The sequence below is a fragment of the Calypte anna genome, chromosome 1, assembly GCF_003957555.1.
Source record: "Calypte anna isolate BGI_N300 chromosome 1, bCalAnn1_v1.p, whole genome shotgun sequence".
NCBI lineage: Eukaryota > Metazoa > Chordata > Aves > Apodiformes > Trochilidae > Calypte > Calypte anna.
In genome coordinates, this window is record NC_044244.1 from 134,987,414 (window position 1) to 135,014,315 (window position 26,902).

The window sequence follows — 26,902 nt, forward strand, 5'->3', positions numbered from 1 at the left end:
ACTGGAAACGCCATCTCTGGAAGCCACACAGGGTCCTCCTTGTTCTTCTTTAAAACAAGAACTTGGGCACACTGGGGACAGTTATCCTTAGATGCAGAGAGGGAAGGTGCTCTTCAGCATCTCAGAATCACAAGCAGCCTCTTGCAAGCTTGATGAAGCCTCAGTGGTGGTGGATCCCACTGTTTTGCCACCAATGACTTGACAAACTCTTCAGCTACCTCCCTTGCCAGCACTTTTTTCACTGCCTTGTGGAAGTCAGGACACTAGGCATGCTGCAGCATGTATTTTTTCTTGCAAGTGGTGAAAAAGAGCAATGGGATGCTTGTGGTTTCTTTCTACAAAGCTCGTTTATGCTCTGTAATAAGGTTTGGCCTTATTTTTATCAGGATTAACCTGTAAGATTCATGCGTGAAGCTAAGCTCTGATGTTTTTCTGCCTAACATGTCTGACTTGTGTTTAAATATATGCATATCAGCTTTAAGAGATTTTAAATCATTTCTCTGAATAAAATCAGTACTAGTACACTTCAAGTGTGCAAAAATATTCAGGAAGAGCAAATCTCATATGAGGTGTGACTCCAGGTCCCATTTTTTTTCCCCTACCTAGTGCCTAACTCTACTTGCAATGGCTTTGATGAGGGTGTCCCAAGGGCTTACAGAACATCCCCAGGAAAGCAGGTCTGCTTCGTTGCCACTGTTCGTTTGGCCACACCTCAGTTTTTAAAGGTAAGGAAGAGTCCCAGATCCCATTCGTTTCAGAAGTTCTCAAAACGCCTTCAGACAGGGTGACACGCAAAGTTCTTAATTTTGCTAATTGAATGGATTACAGATATCACATTCCGCGCATAAAAAGCCAGTGAAGGGGATTACCAGTGCAAACTGGGATTGGCAGAACTGGTGTCACTTCTGCCCCCCTTGCATGGGAAATGGAAAGCCTCATTGCATTAGAAATTGTTAACCCTACTTTGGAATGGGGTCCTTTGTTGCTGCTTTCTGTTTCTGCTATGGGACAATGTAGAGGTAGCCACCAACACTTTCATTTGTGTCCCCTTAGTGTCTTTGGGTGACTGCTGCTGGTTTTTCTGCTCCCAGATACTGACAGGATTATAGACCACCCAACCTTGTGCCTGGCACTGTGGTTCTCTAATTAATAAATGTGAGCTACTGCATCAGATGTCCTGTCCTCAGAGGTTAAGAGATTAAAAAGTCTAATTAATACCTAGCATGTATGAAATCACTTCTCCCTTGGTCTGGCTCCATTACTGCTCAGGGACCTGCAAGGTACTCTCTGAACTGATTCATGGCACTGGCAGGCAAGTAGAATCCCTTCTGGGTAAGTGAGTGAGGATACTTTCCCTAAATCTTAACCACAGTAATCATATTAACAGTAGAGGCTGCAGTTAAGGTTCTCTGGGAACTCTGAAAGCAAATTCCTTTGTCTTTGGGGAGCTAACGTCTCATAATAGATATGGAAACAAAATGGGATGCACGTGGTAGACAATGAGCTGCCTGATACAAAGGGGGAGAAGGTGTTAGCTGCCAGGAGACCTTGGGCACCCATCTCTTCAGTTTACCTGGGTCTTGACTTTCTGCTCTAATATTAAGGCAATAACATTTATCTGACTTGATATTAAGCAAGGTAGAGCCAACATTTTAGTTGCACACAGCAATGTTTGCATGTTGCACCTTGAATTTTAGGATATTTTCTTGGCATCAGCATGGATTTTGGTGTAAACTGAAGGAGGGGAGAGAGGATTTTAAGGTATGCGTAAAGCCTTTTGCCACTGTACAGCCAGCAACTTTAATCAACGTTGTGAATATTGATATGTATCAAAGAAATGCTCCATGGCAATGCATCTCAGCTTTTCCTCTGATCCCAAGAAGGTTTAAAACTTTGGTTGTCTGAAACACTTCTCTCCCCAAGAGTGAGAGCTGAGAGAGTTGTGGTAATGGAGGCAATGGGGGGGTATCACTGAGCCCACAGCACAGAAGAATGTGACACCAGGTAGCAGGGGACAGCAGCTCTGGGGGCTTACCAGTGACGATGGAGACCCTCCTGCAGGGGAGACATGGGGGGACACAGTAGCCCTGGATGCCAGCAAATCCTGAGCACTTCTGCTGGCAAGTCCCATCCAGGGGTCTCCAGGCTGACAACTCATGGAGCTGGAGTTACCCCTGCAAACCATCAGTGGGAGAGGAGAGGTCAGCAGAGGGGGTGCCAGCCATGGGCACAAAGCCAGCCCAGAGATGAGCAGGCACTGTGGTGCCATCCTTCCTCCCCTTCCCACCTCCTTGCCAACAACTAATCCCTGCCAACTATGTCTTGATCCACATCCCTCTGGGCCAAGGATGTTCTGTGGCCTGTGCCCTGGCTCATGTAATTCAATTATTAATGATGATTCTTGCAAGTGTTGAAGGCAGCTGAGAGCATTAAGAGCCAGATTCTTCTTCACTGTGGGAGTGCCTTTTGCACAAGCAAAATGTCTGCATTTCAGCCACCTGCCTGAAAAGGCATTTCCCACTCTGTAGCATGGGGTGCCCCCAGGTATTTGATGGACAGAAGAGTGTTACCCTTTCTCAAAGAAGGCTCGGAGGCAGACATCCATCAAGGCCAGGCAGGGGCAGTGAGTATCTTATGCAACCGAAGAGAAAAAAGAGGTGGCAAACCCAGGTAGGATGAAACTCAGACTGGATGCTGGGAAGGGGCATTGCTTCTCAGGCCATGGAGAACACAGTCTTCACACCCCAAGCCATAAAAACTTTGGTACCCCAAGGAACAGTCAGGGCTCTGAAGTCTGTGTGCATCTCAAGTTCTTCTCCCCAACTCCTGCAAAAATCTTCCATCTAAAATACAATAAATATATCATTCTCTGGAACTGCACAGAAAATGTGTGAATCCTCTGGTTTCTCTTCTTATATAGCACGTATTTATAGCTAACAGAAACTAAATGAAGCAGAGGGGTGAAGCTGCAACTCTCAGTAAGTTAGCTTTCTTCACCATACAGGAGATGTGCATCGTTGAAGAACCTCTAGAGGAATTCACATCAAGACACAGTCTGGAGTGGAAATTTTTATTCTTGGATCACAGGTTGGTGACGAGAAAAGCACTCCTGCTTGTGTTATTTTTGTAAGTGCAATTCTCTCAAATCACATTTCATATCTAAAGAAGAGGGCAACTACTGAAATTCCTGCAAAACGTGATATTTAGTATTTTACCCTGGGTTTATCTTTATCAGTCTTTAAAAACAAACCTACTCTGTTTCTCAGGCTGAATTTGTGATCAGCTTGTTGTTTCCTTTAAAGATATCAATAGCCCAAAGCCTGTCACACAGCAAAATCATCTAATTATTATACAGCTGCCAAAATTATTCTTTCCAAATCCAGCTGTTGATTGTGTGTGTTTGCAATTCCCACTGAGTTATGAAGGGAAAAGTCTGTTCTGGCCTGAGGCAGCTATGCTGGGGAAAGTAGAAACATTGCCTCAGCACACCATGGGCAAGCTCTGTAGGCACTCAGAGGGAACCAAATCACAGAATGTTTAGGTTGGAAGAGACCTCCAAGATCATCCAGTCCAACCTTTGACCAACACCACAATCAACCACTGAACCATGTCCTTAAGGACCAGGTCCAAATGCCTTTTAAATGCCTCCAGGGATGGCGACTCCACCACTGCCCTGGTCAGGCCATTCCAATGCCTGACAACCCACTCAGTGAAAAAATGTTTCCTAACATCCAGCTTAAACCTCCCCTGGCACAACCAGCCCAGATGATGTCCCCTACTAGCCCTTCAGTCCTTGCAAATGATGGCTTCCTATCACCTGGCAACACATTTGCCAGTGTGCAGGGACTGCAGGAACTGCAGCAGAGCCTCTGACCGAGGAACAGCCAGGGAATGGCTTCCTCACAGCAGGTTTTTGTGTGAAGGTTCCTGAGGAGTTGCTTTCCACAGCAACATTTTCCCTGGAAAAGTGGGGTTGTCATGGCTTTGTCCCAGAGGGATGGTGTGCACCGGTACTGCCGTGCCCAACCAAGCATCCTGGGCATGAGGTGGGGGAAAGTCCTGATCTGGTCCTCTTTTGGGGAAGACTGCACCAATGAGAGGGAGCATCTTCTGGCCTTACACATATCCATGTCAAGACGCAGAACTGTTGTTTCTTTCATGGCTTATGAATTCACTCCTATTGTGCCTAACCACAGAGCGCCGCCAATTATAGGATACTTGCCTTTTGAAGTGCTGGGTACTTCTGGCTACGACTATTACCATATAGATGACCTAGAGCTGCTAGCAAGGTGCCATGAACACTGTAAGTATCTCACAGCTTGAGTGTGGAGTCATTGGGACACCTCTTCACAGTGAGATGTAGTTTCAGATAAAATTGGTTTAAACTTGGAAGGGGAGGTCTTTGACCCTTGCCTCATGCCTGTAAGTCTTGGTGGAGTTATAGCAGATTGGGGGGCAGCACAGCTGATCAGCACCTGGGCCACGCTCACTGAGCTCTGAAAAGAGCAGGTTTTACCTTCTGTATAACCAGAAGCAGTCAGCAAGACTCAGTGGATAAAGTATACCAGATTAGACGCCTGCTCTATTAGTAAGAATATCCAGGAATAGTTCACACAATCCAAGAGGAGATCCTATTTTGTAAAACTCTTGCAGAGTTTACCCTAATGTTGTTCACCATGTATTTGGGATTAACTGATTACTTAAATAAAGTCTATTAAGTTTTAATTGAAAAAAAAAACAAAACTCTTTCTTTCACTTTGTAAAGAAAATGAGGCAATCCTTTTCAAATATTTGTTTACTGAACTGGATGGAACATCTCAGTTTATCACCTCCAGATAGCTAAAAATATCCCGTCAACATTAGCTTTTGTATGTTGACATTAAAATGTAGAAAAGCTAAACCTATACATGTTTGAGAATTCCTTGAAATCACTGTCAGGGGGAGACATTAATTTTGTTGGTGAATCTTATAAAACCCTCAATACGCTTCAGTTTACTGCACTGTGAATTATTGTCAGTCTGGGATTTTCCTTCCAGTTTCCAATTACTTTTGTCTTTGAACAATGTTATCTCCAATACCCACTTCATTCCAAATCCATCTGTACACAAGACTCATCTTTTCAAGCAGTTTTATCTTGTACTTTTCTGCTGTAGAACTTAAGATGATCACACTTAGAAATTAATCCCAGATGCCTAATTAAGCAGTATGTGATCAGCACATGAACCCGGGTAAGATCTATATTTAAATTGTGGCAGACATTAATTCATTAGTGTCCAAAGTTAAGGTTAATTGTTCTGTGTGGGAATGTACCAGCCAAAGTGTCAGCAGAAGAAGATACCTACCTATATTTATGATTTTTGCTTTATCACAAGACTGGCAGGATCAGTGACTTGAGAGAGGCTTGGACTCACGTTTCCCTTGGGAATCAATGGGGCCACAGATATTGTTGTCACTCTTTTCACATTGTATGTCATTTTCACATTACAAATGGTGCTACAAGCTGTGTGTATTTTCTGCTGGCAGTGATGCAGTTTGGCAAGGGGAAGTCGTGCTGCTATCGGTTTCTGACCAAAGGACAGCAGTGGATCTGGCTCCAGACTCATTACTATATCACCTACCACCAGTGGAACTCCAAGCCTGAGTTCATTGTGTGCACGCACATGGTGGTAAGGTATGGAAAATCATATCCAGTGGTGGGGAGATAAAGGACAGTAAGATAAGGGCATCCTCGTGGCTGCCAAAACTTCCTCATAGAAGCATGGTTATCTTTTATGTAGCAAAAATGAAGACTGAACTCTCTGAGGGAAATATGTTCATTATAGAAGAAATTACCTTACTTTATGCTGAGTTTGATTTATCAGTCATGAGTTTAGTTAACTGTTGCATTTTTCCATTTTGTGCAAAAATGGGGAATAGACAGACCCCTTAACTATTCACTTCTACTAATCCTTGCATCGTTTTTAAAGAGATGCATGGAAGCTTTCCAGTGAAGTCATACAGTAGTTGTAAGATGGGAACTTGACTTTACATACACCTCTTTAATATTCTTCTTGACTTCAAGAAGACAGGAACAGAACAAAAAGTGAAAACTAAAAGAGTTTGTCAAGTGTTATTCAGTAGCATTTAACTTCAGTGAGTTTTCAGTTGTTCAATAAAGCCGTAAAACGTTACAATAATTTGTTCCTGAACTCCCTTAATGCGCATTTTAGGAAATATAACAACATATTGATACATAGAATTATATTTTCCATTCAGTTATGCAGATGTCCGGGTGGAGAGGAGACAGGAGATGGGCTTGGAAGAAGTGTCCTCAGAGGTTGTTTCCTCAGCACTAAAGGTACAACAAGAAAATAATTTTTCATTAATATATGTAGTAATCACAACTTGTTCCTATGTTAACATTACTGAAGACTCCAGCACTGTCTGGGTGGATTCTCTCAACTTCAGAATTCATTGCCTGCTGGAATAATTTTAAAGCAAAGTGGATAAGCTCATGAAAGAATAAACCTGGAGATCAGTAACAGATCCACAAATTAAGTGGAACAGGGGTAGGGGCAGTGTGAGATATCTCCACTTTTCCTTGGCAAAGTATTGCAGTTTAAAGATTCATTTGGACATGTTCTGGCAATCAGCCTTCTGGGTGATTTGCTGAGAGGAGAAAGAAAAGCTCCTCCTCACTGCATGGCTGAGTGTCTCATAGAGGGTGCAGTTGTTCTGGTATCCATCTAAATGCAGAAGATTCAGAAAAACACCTGAAGGCACCAAATGACTGTGGCAGTATCTTGCTATTTATTTCAAGCAGTGGGATAGCTCTTTTAAAAATGCACTACTTAGATGCTGTTTGCAAGGGACATTGGCATCTGTGCCCAGATCTTCTGCTGGCCTACCCAGGATTAGTTCTGCTCAAATCACTGTAGGCCAGCCAGAAAACTTGGTGTGCACCCATTACTAGATGCATTTCAAAATGTTTCTACCCTTTCTTGTTTGTTTGTCTTAGGACAGTGGCTCCAGCTTGGATCCTGAACAGCACTTTAATGCACTTGACATTGGGGCCTCAATCCTCAGTGCTAGTCGGACACCTTCAGTGTCATCCAGGAGCTCACCAAAATCTTCCCACACGCCCAAGTCAGACCCAGCATGTGAGTGGCATTCCTGGGTTACTGCATTATTTTTTAATTCAGCCAAGTTACAGAATGTGTGCATTTATGCCACAGCTGCTAATTTAACAGCTGTTCATGAGGTATCGATGATATGTGTTTGCCACTGACAATGAAATGCATAATCTGAAATGGTTACGTACAAGAAGGAAGGTTCTAGTGCAAGCACCCATGCACTGGAAAATGAGTAGTGGGACTGGCCATGAGTCTTGCTGTTTCAATCTGTTATGAAAATGAGGACTTCAGATATGAGAGCATCAGTATGAGCAATATGAAGGCCCTCTAGACTTACGTGAGTAATAACAGCCTGTGGGTGATTCTTTTCTGGCCAAGGTTCAGGATGCTCCAGCCAAGACTTGGGCACACCTTATACACTCTTTCTGCTCCGTGATCTGGAAGAAAAACCAATGAGCCAACCAAAATTTCCAATTATTTGGCCCATATGAAGGAAGTTCCAGCTGTTTTAGAACAGCTCTTGGGTCCTTTAGCTCTGTTCATTGGAGCACAGAATTATAATCTGTCTCATTTACTTTTATCTTTGCCCAGGTCCACCTTATCCGTTTAATTTTACTGCCACTGAGCTCAACAAGAACAGCCTTTAGTCCTGCTGGAATTTATGCAGATAGTAATCATTTCTAGCCAGGTCTTGTTGTAACTCCCACTTCAAACAGGGATGATTTCCAGTGTGTGAGAACTCACCAGTACTTTTCTTGCAGCTACACCAACGAAGCTGATTGCAGAGCCTAACACTCCCTTGCCAAGAACACCAAGCACGCAGCAGGATTTGTCTGTGCATAGACTCAGTCAACCTACTGCTCTTCAGGTAACTTCACACAGTCACCAAAATAGGCAGACACCATGAAGTGTGTGCTACATACACCACTTAGCAATTAAAAACAGCCTATACAAAAGCCATGGTCTTAGAAGCCGAAATTTAAAGGAGCCAAACTTATAAATAAAGTTTAGTTTAATTGAGTTCAGTTTAATCTAATTCAATTCAATTTAGGTTTGGTTTGGTTTTAACCCAAGTTTCTTTGCCTTCTCAGCCTCCATGTGAGCTTCTCCCACAACAGTTGCTCCCTCAAGCAACTCTACAAAATCAGCCTGCACCTCTGGCACAGGTTAGTTGGGAATATGGAAGTGGAATAGGTCACTTGCCTATGTCTTGATTTTTTCTGCTTTCATCTAATAAATAAATTAGTCCAGGTCTTTTAGGGCTTTTAGATTTTCTCTTTGGTAGCTAAAATCCAAGAATCCACCAGCTCTCAGCCACTTAAAATATTATGGGTAAGTAATGCGAATTGTACGCTTGTGTGTTTAAACCTATATCTGCATACAGATACAGCAGAAGCCCAGGAATGTGTAGGGTCAGCTGCACATGCATACCTAATTCCACAGGAGGATAAAAAATAGATGAAAAAAGAGTTTTCAGCTTTGCTTCTACATAGTCAGGACCCATCCAAATCAAAGTCAATGAGAATTAAAACAAAAAACTAACAAAGACACCCAGTCCTAAAAACACCTGTTTGGCTGTGCTGATACAGAACTAACCAGCAGTAAAGGACACACAAGTTCAACAAAAGTAATTTTGTGAGTGTGTCAGTAATGGTGAGGAGGCCACTGGAGACAAATTCCTCCTGTGAAATTTGTTAACCCCTTCCTCAAAAACAGTTGATTGGCCAAAAAGCTACCTCAGTGTCTTATTTGCAGTGGATTTTGAAGCAGCAAATTTGACTACCATGTTCCAATTACACTGTCTCTCCCCTGTGTTCCTTCTGTGATGATACACCCTCTCGTCCTCTGATTTTAGAAATGTCGCCCTATTCCTGGACCTAGGCTGCTTCTATCATTGGTAGCCTGTACTTCCTCACAAGATGCCAGAGTTTCCTCCTGTAGCATATAAAATATATAAAGTCCTGAGGATCCCTGCTTTAAAACAACAAATTCTCATTTATCTTTCATGTTTAATATTCTTTTCATGACTCCACACCAGCATGCAGCAAAGAAACAGCATATCAATTATCTGCTCTGAGCATTCATTTTCTTTCACAGATATTTCTCTCCCTTACTCATTAATGCGCTTCCAAACATAAATTAGTTTATTTATTACAAATCCATGCGTGTTTTGTTTGGGTTTTTTCTACCTCCCTTTCTTCTCCATCAAAGCTCCTGGTGAGTATTCCCAGTTGTTTACTGAGAGCCCCGCCCCCCCCTTCCCAGTAAATGCTCTTACTTGCACACCAGTTCCATTTCTTCTCAGCCAAACCAGAGAGTTAAATGGCCCCTGGTTCATCTGGTTAAATGCTGGTGAAAGGATGAGGGCTTATTTCAGTCTGCCTATACAAGCAACCCTCCTCTCAACTGATAGCAAATCAGTTGCTATCTGTAATCTGATTACAGATAGCAGTAAAAGTCTGAGCAATGCTCCTGGAAAAGCCCAAGATGGAGCTTCCCTTGATGGAGCAGGGAAATAGCACCAGGATGTTGTAGCTCAAGTTGCCAAGGCTCACACCCCATGGAGATACTCCTGGGAGAGGTAGAAATTCTCCACAGACTTGGGTGATTTTCATAAACTATTAATTGCTTTCTTCAGTTGCTTAACTCCCATCTTACAATAATGAACATGTCAGCCTAGAGCAAGATAATCTATTATTTAAAAGACAAGGTGCCCGCAGAGCTAAGTGAGTGAGGGACAAAACCCAAGCACCTGTGGTTCCCACCACCAATCATTTCCTTGGTTTCCTGGCTGATGATTTTGCAGCAGTTTAGCAGCAGAACCCAAGTTTATCTCTTTTAGGAAGAGCAGGGCCGGGTGCCCGGCTGCCAGCCCACAAGGAGGAGTTGTGTAGATTGCTGACCCTCAGCTGAAAGTGACTGATGACAGGAGATGAAAAATCAGCATGCTGAGCATGGCCAGGCAGGGCCCTGGCACTCTGATGAGTGTCCTTGGGGCTAACGGGGCAGCAAGGGGGGGGGAAGGATATTTTAAGTGGCCGTGATCACATCTGCAGCAAGCAGCTAGCTGCTGCCTCAGGCACCATCTGCTTGAACTTTGATTAGTTTTATTTCCATCAAAGGCTGTGATGGTTTGGGTTCCACAGAAATGCGGCTTTAGCTTCTGCCTTGCTCGTCTGAATGAACTAGATGTCACCTGAATGTAAATTATTTGCTTTAAACCAAGTGCTCCCTATTTGAATATTTGTTTGTTTGCCTTCTTCATTGTAATAAATTAAACCCCCCTACAACACAGCGGATGTTGATGACTGAATAATAATTAGCACTAATAATCTGGGATTGTGCAGGTGTTGTTCAGGAGACAGAAAGAAGGAACAAGTTGTTTGGTGGGCTGCAGAACTAATGAACCCCAGTTTCCCAGGGGCTGAATCATGGACCCAGCCTTTCCCCCAGGAGGAAAGGAAAAATGGATCCCTCTCTCCTTTACATAGCTATAGTTTTAATGGAATTACAGCAACCCGGTCTTTATGAGACTCTCACAAGCCTGTTGCATGTCTCTAGCATTGGCCAGAAGGTTGGAAGACAGATAAGGAAGGTTGATTAGTCTCTCTTCTTTACACAGCTACCTATTGTCATGAAACCTGTAGGATGTAGCATGTCTTTGAGGTGTCTATCTTTTTGTTCATCACACTGGAAATGGGGGACTATTTCTTAGGTCTCTGCCCCTGCTTGCAGCCCCAGAGCACCTAGAGAGAGGGAGTAGCCCCAGCACCCTGCAGTGGAATCCAGTGGGGAGAAATGCTCCTCCTCAGCTATGGTCCAGCAAGCTTGCTTCAGATGTCCATGTCCATACTGCTGGGGAAGAGGCACAGCCCAGAAGTGCCACTTCCTCTCCCTGGGGGGCTGCACAGGTTGTCTGGACCATCAGCACCAGTATCAACACCAGGCACAGAGCCTGGTGAATTGTGCCCATCCCTACCTGAATGTCTGCTGACATGGTCCCAAAAGTGTAACTTTTTTTTTTTTTTTTTAAGAAATCAGATTAAATTACTGTGTTAACAAACCTTGATGAAACTGGTGATGCTCTGCAATTATAGGTATTTCACAGCTTTAGTCTTCCATGTTTACCTGTACATGAAAAACAGGCACTTTTCTGTGTGTAATATGCACTTTTCTGAGGATCCTAAAGAATCACATTCATAGAATCACAGAATGGCTAAGGTTGGAAAGGACCTTAAAGCTCATCTGGTTCCAGCCCTCCTGCATGGGCAGGGACACCTTCCACCAGACCAGGTTGCTCAAGACCCCATCCAACCTGGCCTTGAACACTGCCAGGGAGGGGGCAGCCACAGCTTCCCTGAGCAACCTGTGCCAGTGTCTCACCACCCTCAAATTAAAAAATTTCTTCTGAATGTCTTACCTAAATCTCCCCTCTTCAAGTTTTAAACCATTTCTCCTTGTCCTCTCAGTACACAGAAGTTTGTAAATACCGAAATGAGAAAAATCACCTTCATCTGATGCAAAGGGCAGAGTTAAAGCTGTGCAGTGTTTTCTGCAAGAAAATTTGACTTAAGCTCTTTTAATTTATTAGAACATTAAAGATTTCTCCCCTAATTAGAAGTTAATGATCTTGATTGATAAATGCCCTCTGGTGCAGGTCAATTGCTGTTAGTGGCTCATTGTACAAAAACAATAGAAGCCTTGTATCACAGGCATCATGGCTAGAATTATCAACAAATTTGGGGGCTAGAGTGGGAAAGGGAAAAAAGCAAAAGAGAAAGTTCATTGTCTTCTTCTGGTAATGGCTCTCACTCAAGTAGACCAGCTAATTGTTGCTAAGTGTATTAATACAAAAAGCATATGGATAAGAGAACAAAAGGACAATACTAACTGAGTATGCAAATATTATAATATATATAACATAAGCAGATACTGGAAAAAATTAAGGAATAATAATTTAAAATCAACAGCAATATATTTTTTAGTAGAACTTGGCAAAGCAAATTCAGATTCTAAAGTAAGGACTGGAAATGGATTTTGTTTCTTATGAAAGTGTAAAATTATTATAAAAGTATGTGTTGTAAAATCCTTATTTTTATTAGCTGAAGAAAATGGTGTTCCTTTCCCAAAATGTCTTCAAGAAGTTTTCACGTTAATGAAACAACTTCCATCAGCAAGCCAGGCAGCTTTTGGCTAAAAATGTTTTTAATTCCATTCTGATAAGAAGCCTTTTAAAGACTTAAGAGTAGTCCTCAGGAACAGAGTTCATATTGAGGGAATTAGGTTGCAAGACTTTGCTTTAAAAAAAAAAAAAAGTATGTATGCAGGTTAAAGCAGGAATTAGATGCATCTGAATTAATTATGTTATAGCATCATAAAGTGTTCTTGGAGGGTGTCTGCCAGCAGTAGGACATGCTGCCTTAGCAGCCCTTCTTCCTCGTAAGCAGGGATGGCCATGAAATTCCCCTCCAAGTTGCCATGTGGGGAAATTCTTTAAGTGGTGACCTTCTGGGTCATGCAGGAAAGCCCCCCTCCATCTGGTAAATAGAAATAAACTTTAACTCTCATCCTTGCTCACCCAAAAGCCACATACATGGAAATTTCAGCTGTTTGTTGAAAGGAATTTGAAATTATTTCATATAATTTAGGTGGTGTAAGGCAAAGCAGTTCTCTAATACATATCTGACATGTCACATTTATATTTCTCTAAGCAGACAGAAATTTCATTTAACTATACAGATTTGCTAGCACCAGAGCTCTCTTCAATTGCCTTCTTGCTACCATATTTGTTTTCTTGTTAAGAAGGCAGAAATGTGTAAGCCAGTGCCCCTCCATGGAGCAGGAAGGCTCCAGCAGCATGTAGAAGAGCTGCTGAACAACCACAGGAACAGGGCACCACTTTCAAGTCACAGCAAAATTATTATTCTTCTCTAGCCTGGACAATGACAACACTGCATGTTTTCAGAGAGGTCTTCAATGCCTTGATTACAAAAAAGCTTAGAGACTTTTTGAAGTTTTGTTGTTGTTGTTGTTGTTGCTTTTCAAAGGCTGTTTTTTGCTTTTGGAATATGAGCTCATGTAAACCAATATTCCAAAGCTTATTAAAGTAATAATTAACTTTAGCAGACTTTGAGTCATACCCAAAACCACCAAATAAATCTAGGAATTTATTGCCGTGTTTGTCCCCTCTGTGCTTATTGAATGATTCCACTTTGTGCCAAGTATTGTTGTTCCTGGGGGTTGCACTTTCTTCTTGACCCCAAGTAGTGACCTCCATTTTATATTATTATTTAGAACAGCCTTTCTCCCACTGAGCTGCGCTATTCATTCTACATCAGGTATAAAAATAACTTAATGAGCATTTCTTGTAGCTTGAGTAATACGCAGCTGTAGAAACCTAGAAAATGTTCATTGTGGTCAGATCTTGCACAATGGCATAGTAAGTCATCAGCAGAATAAACCATGGCAGCACTGCTATTTCTGTGTGGAAAAAGGAAAGTATTAGTAAAACACATCGGGAATATACAGCCCACACCAAGGGCTCCAGTCTACAGGCTACTAAAAATAATGCACGTTTGCCATCCAATTAAGATGTTCTTGATATTTTGAAGTAGAATAATCTCAAAAACAGTCCTTCTGGTAATTCCCTAACATAACAGGGTCAGTTGTAAGCAGATCACTCTAACTGAGGCAATTTAATATATGTGCGTAAAATTGAAAATAAACAAGATTTATCTCTGCCTAGATGCTAGTATATTACAAATAAGCCTTTTATTCCTTTGGCTGTGCTTTACAATCAAGAGCAAATAACTTCTTGCAGAACAATGTTCTGCTGAGACCTGTTTGTGTTATAATTACAAATTTTTCCCCCTTTTTTTCTTTTCCAGTTCTCAGCACAGTTCAGCATGTTCCAGACCATCAAGGACCAGCTAGAGCAGCGCACCCGGATCCTTCAGGCCAACATTCGGTGGCAGCAGGAGGAGCTCCAGAAGATACAGGAGCAGCTCTGCTTGGTCCAGGACTCCAGTGTACAGGTGTGTTACTGCTGGGAGGGGCAGCATGGCCATTGATAGGGATTGGCAACTTAAAATTAGTTCCAGGGTCCAGGAAATCTGGGCATGTGGAAACCAGCTCACCTGAACAAGGATGTTCAGGTGATGTTCAGAGGATGCCCTCTGAAAGTCTCTTGAATAACCTATATCAAGGAAGATTTTGGAGCTCTCTAGAAGATGAGAAAGGAAGATATATCACAAGCTTAGGAGGAGGGGAAGAAATTGCATCATTTACAGTAACATTTTACTACTTGTATCTATTGAGTCTTCTGATTGAGCAGCTGTAACAGAAAAATGTTCAAGTTCAGACTCGGCAGTGATTATGTCTCTCCAGTTTATTAGCTTCCATACAGTCACTGCTTGGCATCACTCCTGCTCAGTGTCTCATCTGTCCAGCTCTTTCTTAGCCAACAGCCCTTCTTCAGGCAGTCCTCATCTCTTTTCATTCACTCCCTGTTTTCCTGACCCTACCCCAGCCCAGATAGATAGCACAAGAGATTCATTTCCTTGTCAGATTATAAGAAAACCAAACCTCTGCTGATGCTCACTTGTTCATATCTGGGAGGTGTCTGAATTTGTTCTTCACCAGACCAGCTTAAGCCTTTAGGCTGAAGCTAACTGAGCCTGCTCTTCTGCCTTTGATACCTCCTACAGAATTCACTGAGTGAATCTGCTTTTAATTCACCAAGCACAGTTTCTGCTTTGCACTACCCCTTATGTCTACCAAAGCTCAGAAAGAATAGAGAGGGCAGTTCAGTACATTTCAGGTTTCACTTAATGACAAACAGACAAACCATCCAGTTTTACGAAGTTTGCTAAATGCAGGGTGATTACTGCTATGTTCCTCATAAGTTAATTATAAATGCCAGGTTAAATGAGCCTGCTAGAAATGTTGCATTGGAGACCTACTGTAAGTATCATACTAACAAGATTTTTTTTTTACAAGACAAGCTCTGTCACAGAATGCAGGGATGCATTTTAAGCACAGGATGAAAACCTGGGACCTGCTGAAGTCAGCAGGAATTTTGCTTGCGACTTCCACAGAAATAGACTCTCACGCATCATCAGCATATATGAAATCACTTTCACATATTAAAACAGATTGGAATCATATTTTTAGGCAATTAAGGGATCAGAGAAGCCAAATTAGGAACTTTTCCACATAAGTTTCTGCATGTGCACTGCTGTAAGAAAGCACAGCAATGGTGAGTCCCCAAACCAGGATGGTTCCAGTTCCTGGTGCCATATAAGCATATAGATGGACCAGGTTTAAGTTCAGTGCACTTCTTCTGTTGCTTCTGTGATGACTTTTATTAATGGGAAGAGCAAGTCTCTTTGCAATTAACTGGCTTTCAGTTCAGAATCATGTCATATGTCTGAAAGCTATTATTGTTATTATGAACATCAAGAGACATGAAATTCTCACTTCTGCTCTTAAGCAGATGAAAACCATTACTCTCTCCTGGTGAAGTCTTCAGTAGCCATACACGCTCATCCTTTTTTTTTTTTAATAATTCAAGCACGAATAGAAGATCAGAGCAGATTCTTATATGCAAGAAACAGACTGTATTTTTACATAGCTCTTCCCCACATGCCCTGTGGTGCGTTTAAGGATAACCCAAAGACCATGGGACAGATTCTCGGACAGAGTCAAGCAGAGAGAAGAGGAGGCCCAGTGGGTAAATGGTGGGTAGCTATGTACTGCCTACCCCACACAATTTTTTTTGCCATTTGGGTGGTACTCTTCCCAGTGAAGACTATACTAGGTTGATCAAAGTATTTTCATACCAGTACAAGTTCTCAGGTGTCAGTACCAACCATTCCCCAGCTTACTGCAGATGCAGAACTGAGAGAGTAGCAAGACTGCAGGGCAGCTTTGATATGCAGGGTCTGCATGTCTGCCAGAAGGGACAGTGCTGGATGAGGAGGATCACCCTCAGCTTTTCAGTCTGCTCAGAACAAACAAACAAGATGATGAGGTGCAAGTTGTCACACTGACTCATGGCCAGGTCTTTTTCCTTCTTCCATTTTCTCTCAGTAAAAAAAAAACCTAAAAAATTACTGTGCTGTTGCAGATAGAGTGAGACCACAAATTAGCTTTGTCTTATTTGGCCAGGGGTAACTTGAGAAGAAAGCCTCATGTTTTTTCACACAGCGCTTTCGTGACTCGCAAGCAACTAAGAGTAAACTGTGAAATCAGAAATACAACCACGTGCCTTGCAGCACAGGTTTCATCATTCAGAGAGCTGTATGTCTGCTGACATTGATCTGTGTCTATTATCAGAGCTACAAAGCATGGCAGCAGCAAACAGGCAAGCATTACTATCAGGCACATTTCTGGTGTCTTTAATATTCTGTGTGGAAGAGCTGTAAGCATGGGGGAGTGCTGTAGGCTGTCTGAAAAAGGAGAATTGTTCTCCAATTTTCCCTCGTTATCTGATTTATTAGCATATCAGCCCCACTGCTTCACTCCCTTCTACACAGAAGTGTACAGGGAGAATTAAGCCCAATTTCCATTTCCTTCAGAGATCTTCAAAACTGCAGTACGGAGGTCCACCAGGAAACGCTTTCCCTACCAGACAGGTGTTGAGCACTGTAGTCTGTGTTGGAAACTATCTCCAGAAGCCTTGTGCAATGAACAATGAAACGAGCAGGAGGGTTGTAGGTCCTGAACAAAACTCTTCAAAACCCCATTAATTCTTGCTTTTCCTGACAAAATAAAGTATGAAGGACAGCAGCAGCCAGAGTTACCTCAGAAGTCTGAAGGGTGCTGTGTCTGCTCCAGATTTGAACAGTCTAGCTAATGAATTGTGGATGGGGAGAAAGGCAGAAGGACTGAGCCAGGCCAGCCTGCAAGAACTACAAACGAGACCATCCACAGCCACCCATCATTTGCAAATCAGGCTCCCTTCGAAGTCAGTGAATCTTGGCTTCCCAGTGCTGTGCTTCTCATCTTTCCATATTTTACATAAAGAAAGAGTCTTGATGTCATTAAGGGTGAGCCTGAAGGCTATAATCCCCTGATTATCCAAAGGACAGGTAGAGTCAAAGAGCCCTTTTCTTCACAATGTCTTGCCAATGTGATTCATCCATTAGCTATAGGGACCATCTATCTCGGAATGAGGGGGCAGCAGTGTCAGAGGGTCCCTCCCCTCCTTCGATGCTTTGCTGCATATGTTAACAAGCTGGCCAATTAAAAGTATTTGTAAGATGCTTCACTGACCTTGCAGTCTGCAAAATCAGCCACGAGACATGTCATTAGCAGCAGTGCAGTTAGGGGGCTGCTAATTTATCTACATGGATGTGGTCAGGCTGGGAAAGAGTTCATTTTTATTAGGGGGTTTCTGCTGTTATTTAAAGCTGCCATATTTCAGGGTTTCCGAGGGATTCAGGCAAGACTATCACAAAAGAGATACATTATGAAAAAACACCATTAAGGTTTTTACAAATGAACCACATTCTTGCTTTTAGGTTTAACTAGCAGGTAGAAATTCCATGCTTTGATCCTGTCTCAGGTTAACTCTTGTTTTGATGAGGCATCTTGAGTTTTCTAGTTCTGCAGGGACATGGGTTAAATGGCACCATCACTTCCTGCCCTGAGCTTGTTTCTTCCAGGACACTCATGTTTAGACAGTAATCATGCTGGTTTGGCCATTATAATGCTGCAGAGTGTCCCTAGGTATGAAACACTCAGAGCCCTCTCAGGGTACGAACACACAAACAAATGAAATTGGTTTACTGGGATAAACTTGGTTGTAAATTCATAGCATGTTAGCTGCCAGCCATGAGCCATGCATATTCAGACCCAGTGGCACACTCTGGTAATTACCAGCTCACTTTGAAGGATAAGCTCCTTGGCCTTCATCTGGAAGTAAGGCATGCACACAGTCAGGTCCCTGCAGAGTAAGTTGTTCACCACAAGTTCACACCCTGCCTGACATTTGCATCAATAGGTGTTGATGTTGCATTCGATGAATTTAGGGTTTCTCCAGCTCTGTCTGACACACATAGGGAGGACACTTAAGATAGTCCTCCTAAAGCTCTTAATTTGCAGTGATCTGGCTACTACCACTGGGCTCACTCTCCATCATATTTATGAAACACATAACTTGCTTTACCTGTTCTGAATATCACATTGAATGTTTTAGATAAAACGGTGTATCAATGGCCACCTGTTTCATTGCTAGAACTCATCAAGTCAATTCACTTACTAAACATGTCCAAAGATTAGCTGCTATATACAGAAAATAAACAAGAAAATGGATTTTCATAATTTCTGTATTTGATTTATTCATAATAAGACCTACTTACTTGGCAAAAGTTGTGAGACCATCTGTCTTTCTGGTATGTAATGGCTCCAAACTCGGTGAGCAGTGTTTTTAAAAGAAAATACTCGGAGCTAGTTTCAGACATGCTGTGAGCAGCCCCAACTCTGTTACTTGACCTATTTATTTCTATCAGACATCTTTTGAGATATGGTTAGCCTACAGCACCTGAAACAAGCAGTTGCAATAGGTCCATTAACATTTTTATTAATTGCCCTTCTCTTCCATCTGATGAATGTAAGCTTTGTCTGTACCTTTTTTCTAAGTAAAATCTTGGCACATGGAACTTCATTTAAAATTATCATATTTAAATAAAAACTATGTATTAAAAGCTAGCTAAGGAAGTACAAATATGATAGATCAACCCATTTTTATGCAAAGAAAAGCAATGCATTGTGCTGGTCCTTTGGAGAAAGATACATTTTTTTTTTCAAGAGAAATTAGAGGGGACATTATAGTTCAGGGACTTGTTAATTTAGCAATAAGCTGCAGAAAGGTGTACTAATTACTGGGCGTAGCTCAGATGTACTGCTAGGCAGGAGACTGATGAATGAATAATGAAGAAAATAATTGTGTTTCTTATTTCATTTAAACCCAAAGTATCTCTGCTTAAATTAATGGAGTTCCACGCATGTAGCAGTGGTGTGGAATCAGAATCAGAGCCAAAAATGCCTTCAACTACCTGGGATGTATACCCCCATAGAGTGCTAGGTGGCAAGAGGCTAGGTTTGAAATATTGCTAAGATAGCTTGTAGCATTCTTAATCCATTTTTTTTAACGCCTTTTTCCTCTGCACAGCTACAATAAAAGAAATTGCACCTAGAAAAGCAAAAATTCCCAAGCCCTACAACTTTTAAAGAAGAAAGCCTCACCTTGCAATGTAGGGATATCATTTGCAGGGACACCAACAGAGGAGCTGTTAGCTTTTTTGCACAAGTCAAATACATGGCACAGTTAGGAAGAACACGGGGTGACAGGTACCTGATGGGAAATCAGATAAATGACAGTGACTGTCTGTTTACACATCGTCTCAATGATAAGGACACAGCCATTCAACACGGACAGCTCTGGCCTACCCGTAGCCTCATTTAGAACATTTGACAACCCAACTGTATGTAAGCTGTTGAATTTCCAGAGACAGATTCAGAAGCAGCACTGTCTGGAAAGGGGGCTGATTTTGTTGAAAGGAGAAATGAAAAAACTGAAAAGACACAGAGTTACTTTATTCTCTCTGGTCAGGATGCCCTGGAACACAGTGAATGTACAAGGAACTGCTCTTATGAGGGCTGTGCCTGCCCCAAGGAGAGGGGGTTTGTACCTTCAGGAGACATATGGCGAATAATGAGTACACTTGCAGAACAAGAAACCAAGAGACAGCAGAACTGTTAATGTCAGAAAGACAAGTGATTTACAACAAACAGTAAACACATAGTGAATCCAGAAATGTGATGACTTTATTTTATAATGTATGTTTGGATTTAATTCTGTCACCTTCATTATCCAAGACAGCTGGGCTATGTAACTAAACCCTCCCCCCTTCTTTTCCAGATGTTCCTACAGCAGCCGACGGTGTCCCTGAGCTTTAGCAATACCCAGCAGCCAGAGCCACAACCCCTACAGCAGAGGTCAGGGGCCATATCTCAGCAGCAGCTTGTCCCCAGTCCTCAGCTTCAAGGGCAAATGGCATCTTCTCAAACAGCAAACCAGCAAGCACTGAGAGAAGCAAGCGTGGTATCGAGCCAGGTAATAATTTCTTTGACTAGAAAAGCATTTGTACAGAAAGAGACAGAGCTGTTATTAAACGAGCAAGTAAAATCATGTCAGTCCTGTAAGTGTGCCTTTCCCTATCCTTCCATACTCTCCTATATAAGCCTATATAAAGGGTCTCCCTACAGCATTTACTTTACCTTACATCCCCTTTTTAAAACCTGGTTCAGGAGGGTTACTTGAGCATCTATTTCAGCCTGACCACTGAGCAAGGGGGCATGCAAAAGATGTGGATGACCTATTGTTCCCCAGCTGGTGCTGATAGAAACCTGACCAACCACATGGAATTTAGCAAAACTGATGTTGGCAGTGGGATCTCTCCAAGTAAGCTTTAGCCCTTGCTCATTCCCCGGTTCCAGCTGGATGCCACTGACACAAGGAAGCCTACTGTCTGCTGCAGTGGCACACAGCTGGAATACACAGAGAGTTGCTTGAGACCCCCAGGTTGTGAGCATAGCAGACTCCTGTCCTGTGTGGGGAAACAGTTCAGCCTCAGTGAGTTGAACCTGTGAAAGCCAGGAGGAAGTTTGGCAGGGCTGTGTTTTTTTCCTTAACTGCAGGTTTCTCAGCACTCCAGTGTTTGCTCTCCCACCCACCTGTTGTACCTCCCTTCAAAGAAATCATAGCTCCTATCTCTGCTGAGTGTGCAGCAAACACGGCTGCACCATGACTTCAGACCCCTCAGCAGAAGCTCTTAACTTTCTACGTACCTGCATCATGACTCCACTATAATTTAAAAAAGTATCCGTGATTAAAAAAATAGGGGAAAAAAGGTCTTTCAAAAAAAAAAAAGGTTTTTTCCCATTACTGGGCTTTTACACCAGCGCTAATCACACCGAACTTTGCTCTTTTGTCTTCGTGGGGTGTCATTTCTCCCCCCACTTCTTGGTACCGCTTCTCTCCCCAGCTGCTTGACGGTACAACCGGGCCGCGGGCTTTGCTTTCAGAGCGCTCTGGCCCCGAGGGTTTTGCGGTCCGGCAGTACGCAGCGCGGGTTCGGGTTCGGGAAGCGGCGGCAGGCTGCAGGGACACTGCCGTCGCTTGGGTCTGAGAGCGGCCGGCCGGACGCACCGCCAGGCGCTCGGCACGGCCTGTGTCTACGGGCTCCCTCCCCGCCGCCCTCACGGCCGTGCTCCCAATGTCCCCATGTCCCTCTCTCTCTCCCACCCCATCTCCTGCAGGGCCCGAAGGCGCCGAGGAGCGCGGAGCTGGCGCCGGGCGGCGGCCGCCCTCCCCGCGGCGCTCCCCCCTCCTTCGCCGCAGCCCCCGGCGGCGGCAGCACCGCGGCTCCCCCTGGCGGCCCTCCCGCCCCTGGCTGCAGCCACGACCAGCAGCTCAGGTAGGGCCCGACCGGCCGGACGGGGGAACGGGTCGGGGTAGGAGCAGCACCGGGTCGGGCCGCCCGGTATTGGCATGAGTCCCAAAAGCTCTCTGTGAAGACCCCCAGCTGCGCTCGGGTGGGACACGCCGTGTGCCGTCACGGCTGCCGGGCTTCCTCTCACCTCCAGCCCCGGGGGAGTGGGATGTCGGTGCTTTCGTAGAGCTACAGAATGGTTTGAGTTGGGAGGGGCCTTGGAAGGTCATCTAGTTCCAAACCCCACCTGCTGTGGGCAAGGACACTGGGTTGCTCAGAGCCCCATCCAGCCTGGACTTGAGCTCTTCCTGGGAGGAGCTTCTAACACCTCTCTGGGCATCCTGTTCCAGGGTTCCACCACCCTCACTGTAAAAAATTTCTTCCTAATATCTAGTCTAAACCTACCCTCTTTCAGTTTAAAACTATTACCCTCTGTCCTGTCACTACAGGCCCAGCTAAAAAGTCTGTATAAGGCTGGTATGAGGTCTCCCCAGAGCCGTCTCTTCTCCAGGCTGAACTGTTCCAGGCTCCCAAGGGTGGGCAGTGGAGGAGAGTTAGGATGCTGGCATCCAACTTGACATGCAAACCAAAGAACATTAGTCTATTACTCAGAAAGCTCAAAGGTGAGCCATTCTCACCAACAGGAGCAAAACATTTCACACTCCTGAAATCCCAGCCCAGCCTCCTAGCAAGGCATTTACCCCCATTACACACTGCCCCACTCCCCACCTTGCAGCATCACCAGGACCCGAGGTGAGATCTCCCAGCCCTAGGCCTTGCACTGTGCCAACAACTGCATCCTGTCGCAGTTTTTAAAACGTGGGATTTGTGCAGTCCTTGTGTTACGGCAATGTCACTTTTCCCTATTTTTTCCCTGTGCCAGACTGCTGCTCAGCCAGCCCATTCAGCCCATGATGCCCGGGTCCTGCAATGCAAGACACCCTTCAGACCTCAGCATGGCAGGATCCCAGGCAAAGTATGTGACTTGTCAAAGATAAAACATGAAAGCTGCTTTTGAGGGGAAATAGCCTTCTTTAGTGAGATTATGAAGAAGTTCTAAATACTGGGAATGTGTTATTGTGCTGAGCCTGCCTTCCAGTGTCAGGGTCAGCCTTACCCTGCCTGGTCACATTAGGGAAGGTGACAGAGAGAAACACACGGTGCCAGTGGCATTGAAACAAGCTAAAGCTGGGGGGAGAGATTTTTCTTCCTCACATGATGCTGGAACATCTCAGTGCTGGAACATCTGACTCACCAAGGTAAACGTGAGAGAAAAAGTCAGCACTGGCCCCGTTGAAATGACCCTGCTCTCTGGGCAGGGAGCCACTGGTCTAATGCCAGTGTAGCTGGGCCTGATCTACACCAGCAGAACTGAAAGAACCAACGGGCCCCTGGGCCTCAGCACTCTTGGAAAAGCTGCTGAACAAACCACCCCAGTTCTTATCTCCTTTGAACTTGGGTGGAGGAAGCTCAAAATATTAGTCAGAATGTTTTTTTTCTTAGTTGTTTTTTGTCGCTGTACTTAATTGTGAACTGCTAAATAATAGGCAACTGTTTGCATATCATTACTTTCAAAGTAATTCTGTACGTCAGCTCAGGAATGGAGGTATTCAGCACTTCTTTTTTTAAAGAAGTCACTATTGCTGTTTAAGATTATCGTGAGTAAAATTTATCAGCTTGAAATCCACACCACTTTTCATCTGTTTTTAAGCATCTAAATAAAAGAGGCCTGATTTTCAGAGACGTCTCTCAGCTCATGTAGACTTCCTGACCCTTTTTTCAGAGCTCACATCTTGAGTACAAGTACCCAAACTGTAACATTTCTGACTAAGCCCTAATGTTGAACAGCTGTTGAGCGAACACACACGCCATGCTATGATCTCATCACCCATTACAGGATAAACAGAGTTAGGCTGGGTTGGCAATGGCCCCATTGTGGTTTTGCCCACAGCCTTCCACAAAATAACACACACTTAAGTTTTGCTGTGCAAAAGCAGACTGGGAAGAGGAGCTGAGTCACTTGTTTCTGTCCCATTCCTCACTCCAGAGGACTTCTAGAGGCTTCTTCTGTTTCTGCAGTGAGGCTCACAGCAATGGGAACTGCTGACCATACTTGGCAGTATGTACATGAGCAGCTTAAGAAGTAATCAACCCTACCCTTCTTTCTGCAAGAGATTACCACCCCACAGGAGAGCACAGGCAGCAGAATGGGAGTATTTACTTCTCTCTTGCTGCAGTTCAGAGTTCTGCATATTCATACAGAATCAAAGGCCACTTGGTTTAAAGAGCCTAGGCTGTGGATGCTGTGGCTGCAGAGAGACGTGCAGATAGCAGAATCTTTAATGAATCTAAAATGTGGTATGGATTTGGAGCTGAAGGGTATTCTGCCCTCCAAGTGCATCTCATGCACAGAATAAGGGGAAACAGTGCTGCCAATGGGGCTGTTCACATAAGCACTGGAATCCTTTGTTAGGAATTATTTTTGAAGACAAGGGAACTCCATCCCTATGCTAAGAGAAGACCTTTGCTTCCAGCAAGTTTGTTCTTGATTGCTTTGTTTCTTTCTTCCACAGATACTCTCAAACCCAACAAATGTTTCAAAGTTTGGAAGTACAGACTTCCAGCAGTGGCTCTTCAATCGTACTGATGGGACAAGCAGTGTTAAACCAAGGGTTTGCCACTACACCTCCTTCCCAGCCATCTTCTCTGCCACCTATGCAACTCCAGCACCAACAGCATCAGCAACAACGCTACCTGCAGGTAGGGTAGGACAAAGAGGACAGTGTTTAAAATGTACACTCAGAGCTGTGCAAACAGGGCACCAAGTTTGAGCAGCAGCCTGACCACAGCAGAAATGGCCATTTTAGAGATACTGAAATAGATACTGAAATGTGCAAGACACTGATGAGCTGTCGTGTACCCTTCCAGTATAGCAAGGGAGCAGTGAGAACAACCAGAATATTTCAAAGGAAATTATTAATTCTGTACACTGAAAACATAATCAGATTATCCTGGATGTAATTAAAGTGTATTTCTAGACAGAGAAAGTTGCAGCCTTAGGATTTTTTCTGAACTCTTTATTCTGTACAAAATTTGCGTAGTTTACAAGTCAAAAGATGATTTTTAATTACCAATATCGACATAAAATGAGATCTGGATCAGATATCTGGATCCCTTCAGTATATTAACATATTTCCGCAACTCTGCGAGGCAAAGAAGATAAAATGGAGCACATTGCCTGGAACAAGCAGGTGATATGAAGATGTAAAAATACTTAGTTTTTTACTCCATTCAACATAAACTAAAATAAAGGGGAAGGGGGAAATGAAGTTCCTCTGTATTAACTAAAAACAAGCTGAACACAGTCTGTCTGACTGGAATTGTGGAAAGAGTAACATCAACCTCAAATTATTAAACTCTTTTTATTGAACTGAAATCCTTATCATAGCTGAAAATTAATGAAAAAACTATGGCAGATACTGGTCTCAATAAAAGCATCTGCAAAATTCACATTGAGTTCACCACTGCAAGGTCACACCTTATTGCAGACTCAGAAAAAGGAAGGGCTAGAAGGGACAGTATGAGGTACACTAGGATCCTCTGTTCTGTTTGTTTCATTGTACCCATCTGTGCTATTTCTGACAGGTTTGCCCACCCTGTTCTAAAGCAGGGTTCCCAAGGCTTTTTAGGATAACCTGCAAATCTTAGGCAGTGCATTCTTATTAGAAAACCTTTCTCAATGCCTAATTGTTGCAATTTATGTCCATTCCTTCTAGCATTAGGTAAGCTAACCCCATGCCAAACAGCCCCAGAAATAAAAGCCAGCAAACAAACCAGTAGTATTCTTAAGCACCTTGTACAATGAGGATGAAGAGCTTTAACATGTGAAAGAATTGAACACCACGATGAATTTTATTTTATCTGTAGGTGCAAACACCAAGTTCTTTGCACAATGAGCAACCTGACTCTTTGCTCCTGCCATCTTACTCACCACAGCAAGGAAATAGGGGGTATCATCAGACACAGCAGCAGCAGCAGCAGCAGCAACTAACATCAAGAAGAAGCAATAGCTTATCAGAATCATCAAATTTACCACAGCCACTGCGATAGAGTCCCACCAGCACAATCAATGCACGATTAGCTTTAACCAATGGGTACATGGGGCCGAGGAGAATGACTTTGTACTTCCTGCTCTGGCTTTTGCACAAGCGTTTCTTTCAAAGCTCTATGGCAGAAGTACACCACAGAGTGCAAGACTTCCACAGACGGTGCATTTGCAGCATGCTGGGTTCAGCGTGCACTGTCTCGTGAGCACAGAACGTACTGGCAGAGCAGCACCAAAAGGAACACTGCCCTGCACAGCCTCCATCACCAAGGGGTGCCTGGGAGGAGGCGTTCAGCCTGGGCGTGTTGCTCCGAAAGCTCTCCGGCAATTCCAAAAGACTGTTGACAGACTCATGAGGTACTTGGCCTTCACTGTTTCAGTTCTTCTTTTGTGTATGAAAAGCACTGCATCAAAGGTCTATTGAGGAGAGAACAAGAGATTATTTTTATTATGATTATTGTTATTATTTTGCACAACTGCACAGAGGAAAAAAACCTAGGCACTTTCTGTAAAGAGAAGTTTGTTTCCTTATTCTTGTGGCCAAATTAGCACATCCAATGGAGGAGAAAGCCCAGTCATTGGTGAAGATGGTCTACAGCTCATAACCCTTGATTTAGAATCTGATACGTATTAAGCAGCTTACCCTAACTGTTCTTCATGACTAGAAAACAAAAAATAAAATAACCACAGCCCGCACTGGACAGTTTTCAGTATGAATTGTGATTGCAAAGAAGAACTCACATTGTAAGCACAATCATGCAACTCTCCAATATTACAATGCAGATCCCTCTTCAACCTAAGTAACTCACCCACTGCAACTCTCTGAGAAATATGCACTGTGTTTTGGCCCACTGACTCGGGATGCTGCAGACTATTACATATCTCTTTCATTATAACATTTAGGATTGAATTTTTCTTTGAGGAGAAAAAAAAGAAATGCACTTTTCGCTTTTTTTGTATGTTTTCTGTTGATACGTTTCTAAGAAAGATTTTATGTAATTAATAAATAAAAAGTAGTGTATTGTACAGCTGTTGTAATAATGACCTATTTCTATATAAAATAAAGTTATATGGAATTATGTGGAAATTATTTTGTATATGAAATATCAACTCATTTCACAAGTATAAAGATTGTGCTTGTGCTTTTTTGTGAGTGGATATTTTGTAATAAACTAATGAATTAGAAA

At 43.2% G+C, this 26,902-nt stretch overlaps 1 protein-coding gene across 3 annotated transcripts in view; it reads left to right on the top strand.

The window, feature by feature from the left end:
- Positions 1–26,902, top strand: part of NPAS2 (neuronal PAS domain protein 2) — a 104,997-nt gene extending 78,095 nt beyond the window's left edge. For all 3 annotated transcript variants that reach the window (XM_030469554.1, XM_030469556.1, XM_030469557.1), the window contains 14 exons: positions 607–725; positions 3,005–3,087; positions 4,197–4,303; positions 5,524–5,671; positions 6,256–6,337; positions 6,998–7,139; positions 7,874–7,980; positions 8,204–8,278; positions 14,000–14,146; positions 20,038–20,232; positions 21,438–21,595; positions 22,494–22,586; positions 24,184–24,370; positions 25,538–26,902. In XM_030469554.1, coding sequence (XP_030325414.1) covers positions 607–725; positions 3,005–3,087; positions 4,197–4,303; positions 5,524–5,671; positions 6,256–6,337; positions 6,998–7,139; positions 7,874–7,980; positions 8,204–8,278; positions 14,000–14,146; positions 20,038–20,232; positions 21,438–21,595; positions 22,494–22,586; positions 24,184–24,370; positions 25,538–25,720 — 1,826 coding nt within the window. In that variant the 3' untranslated portion in view covers positions 25,721–26,902. The remainder of the gene's footprint in view (positions 1–606; positions 726–3,004; positions 3,088–4,196; positions 4,304–5,523; positions 5,672–6,255; positions 6,338–6,997; positions 7,140–7,873; positions 7,981–8,203; positions 8,279–13,999; positions 14,147–20,037; positions 20,233–21,437; positions 21,596–22,493; positions 22,587–24,183; positions 24,371–25,537) is intronic.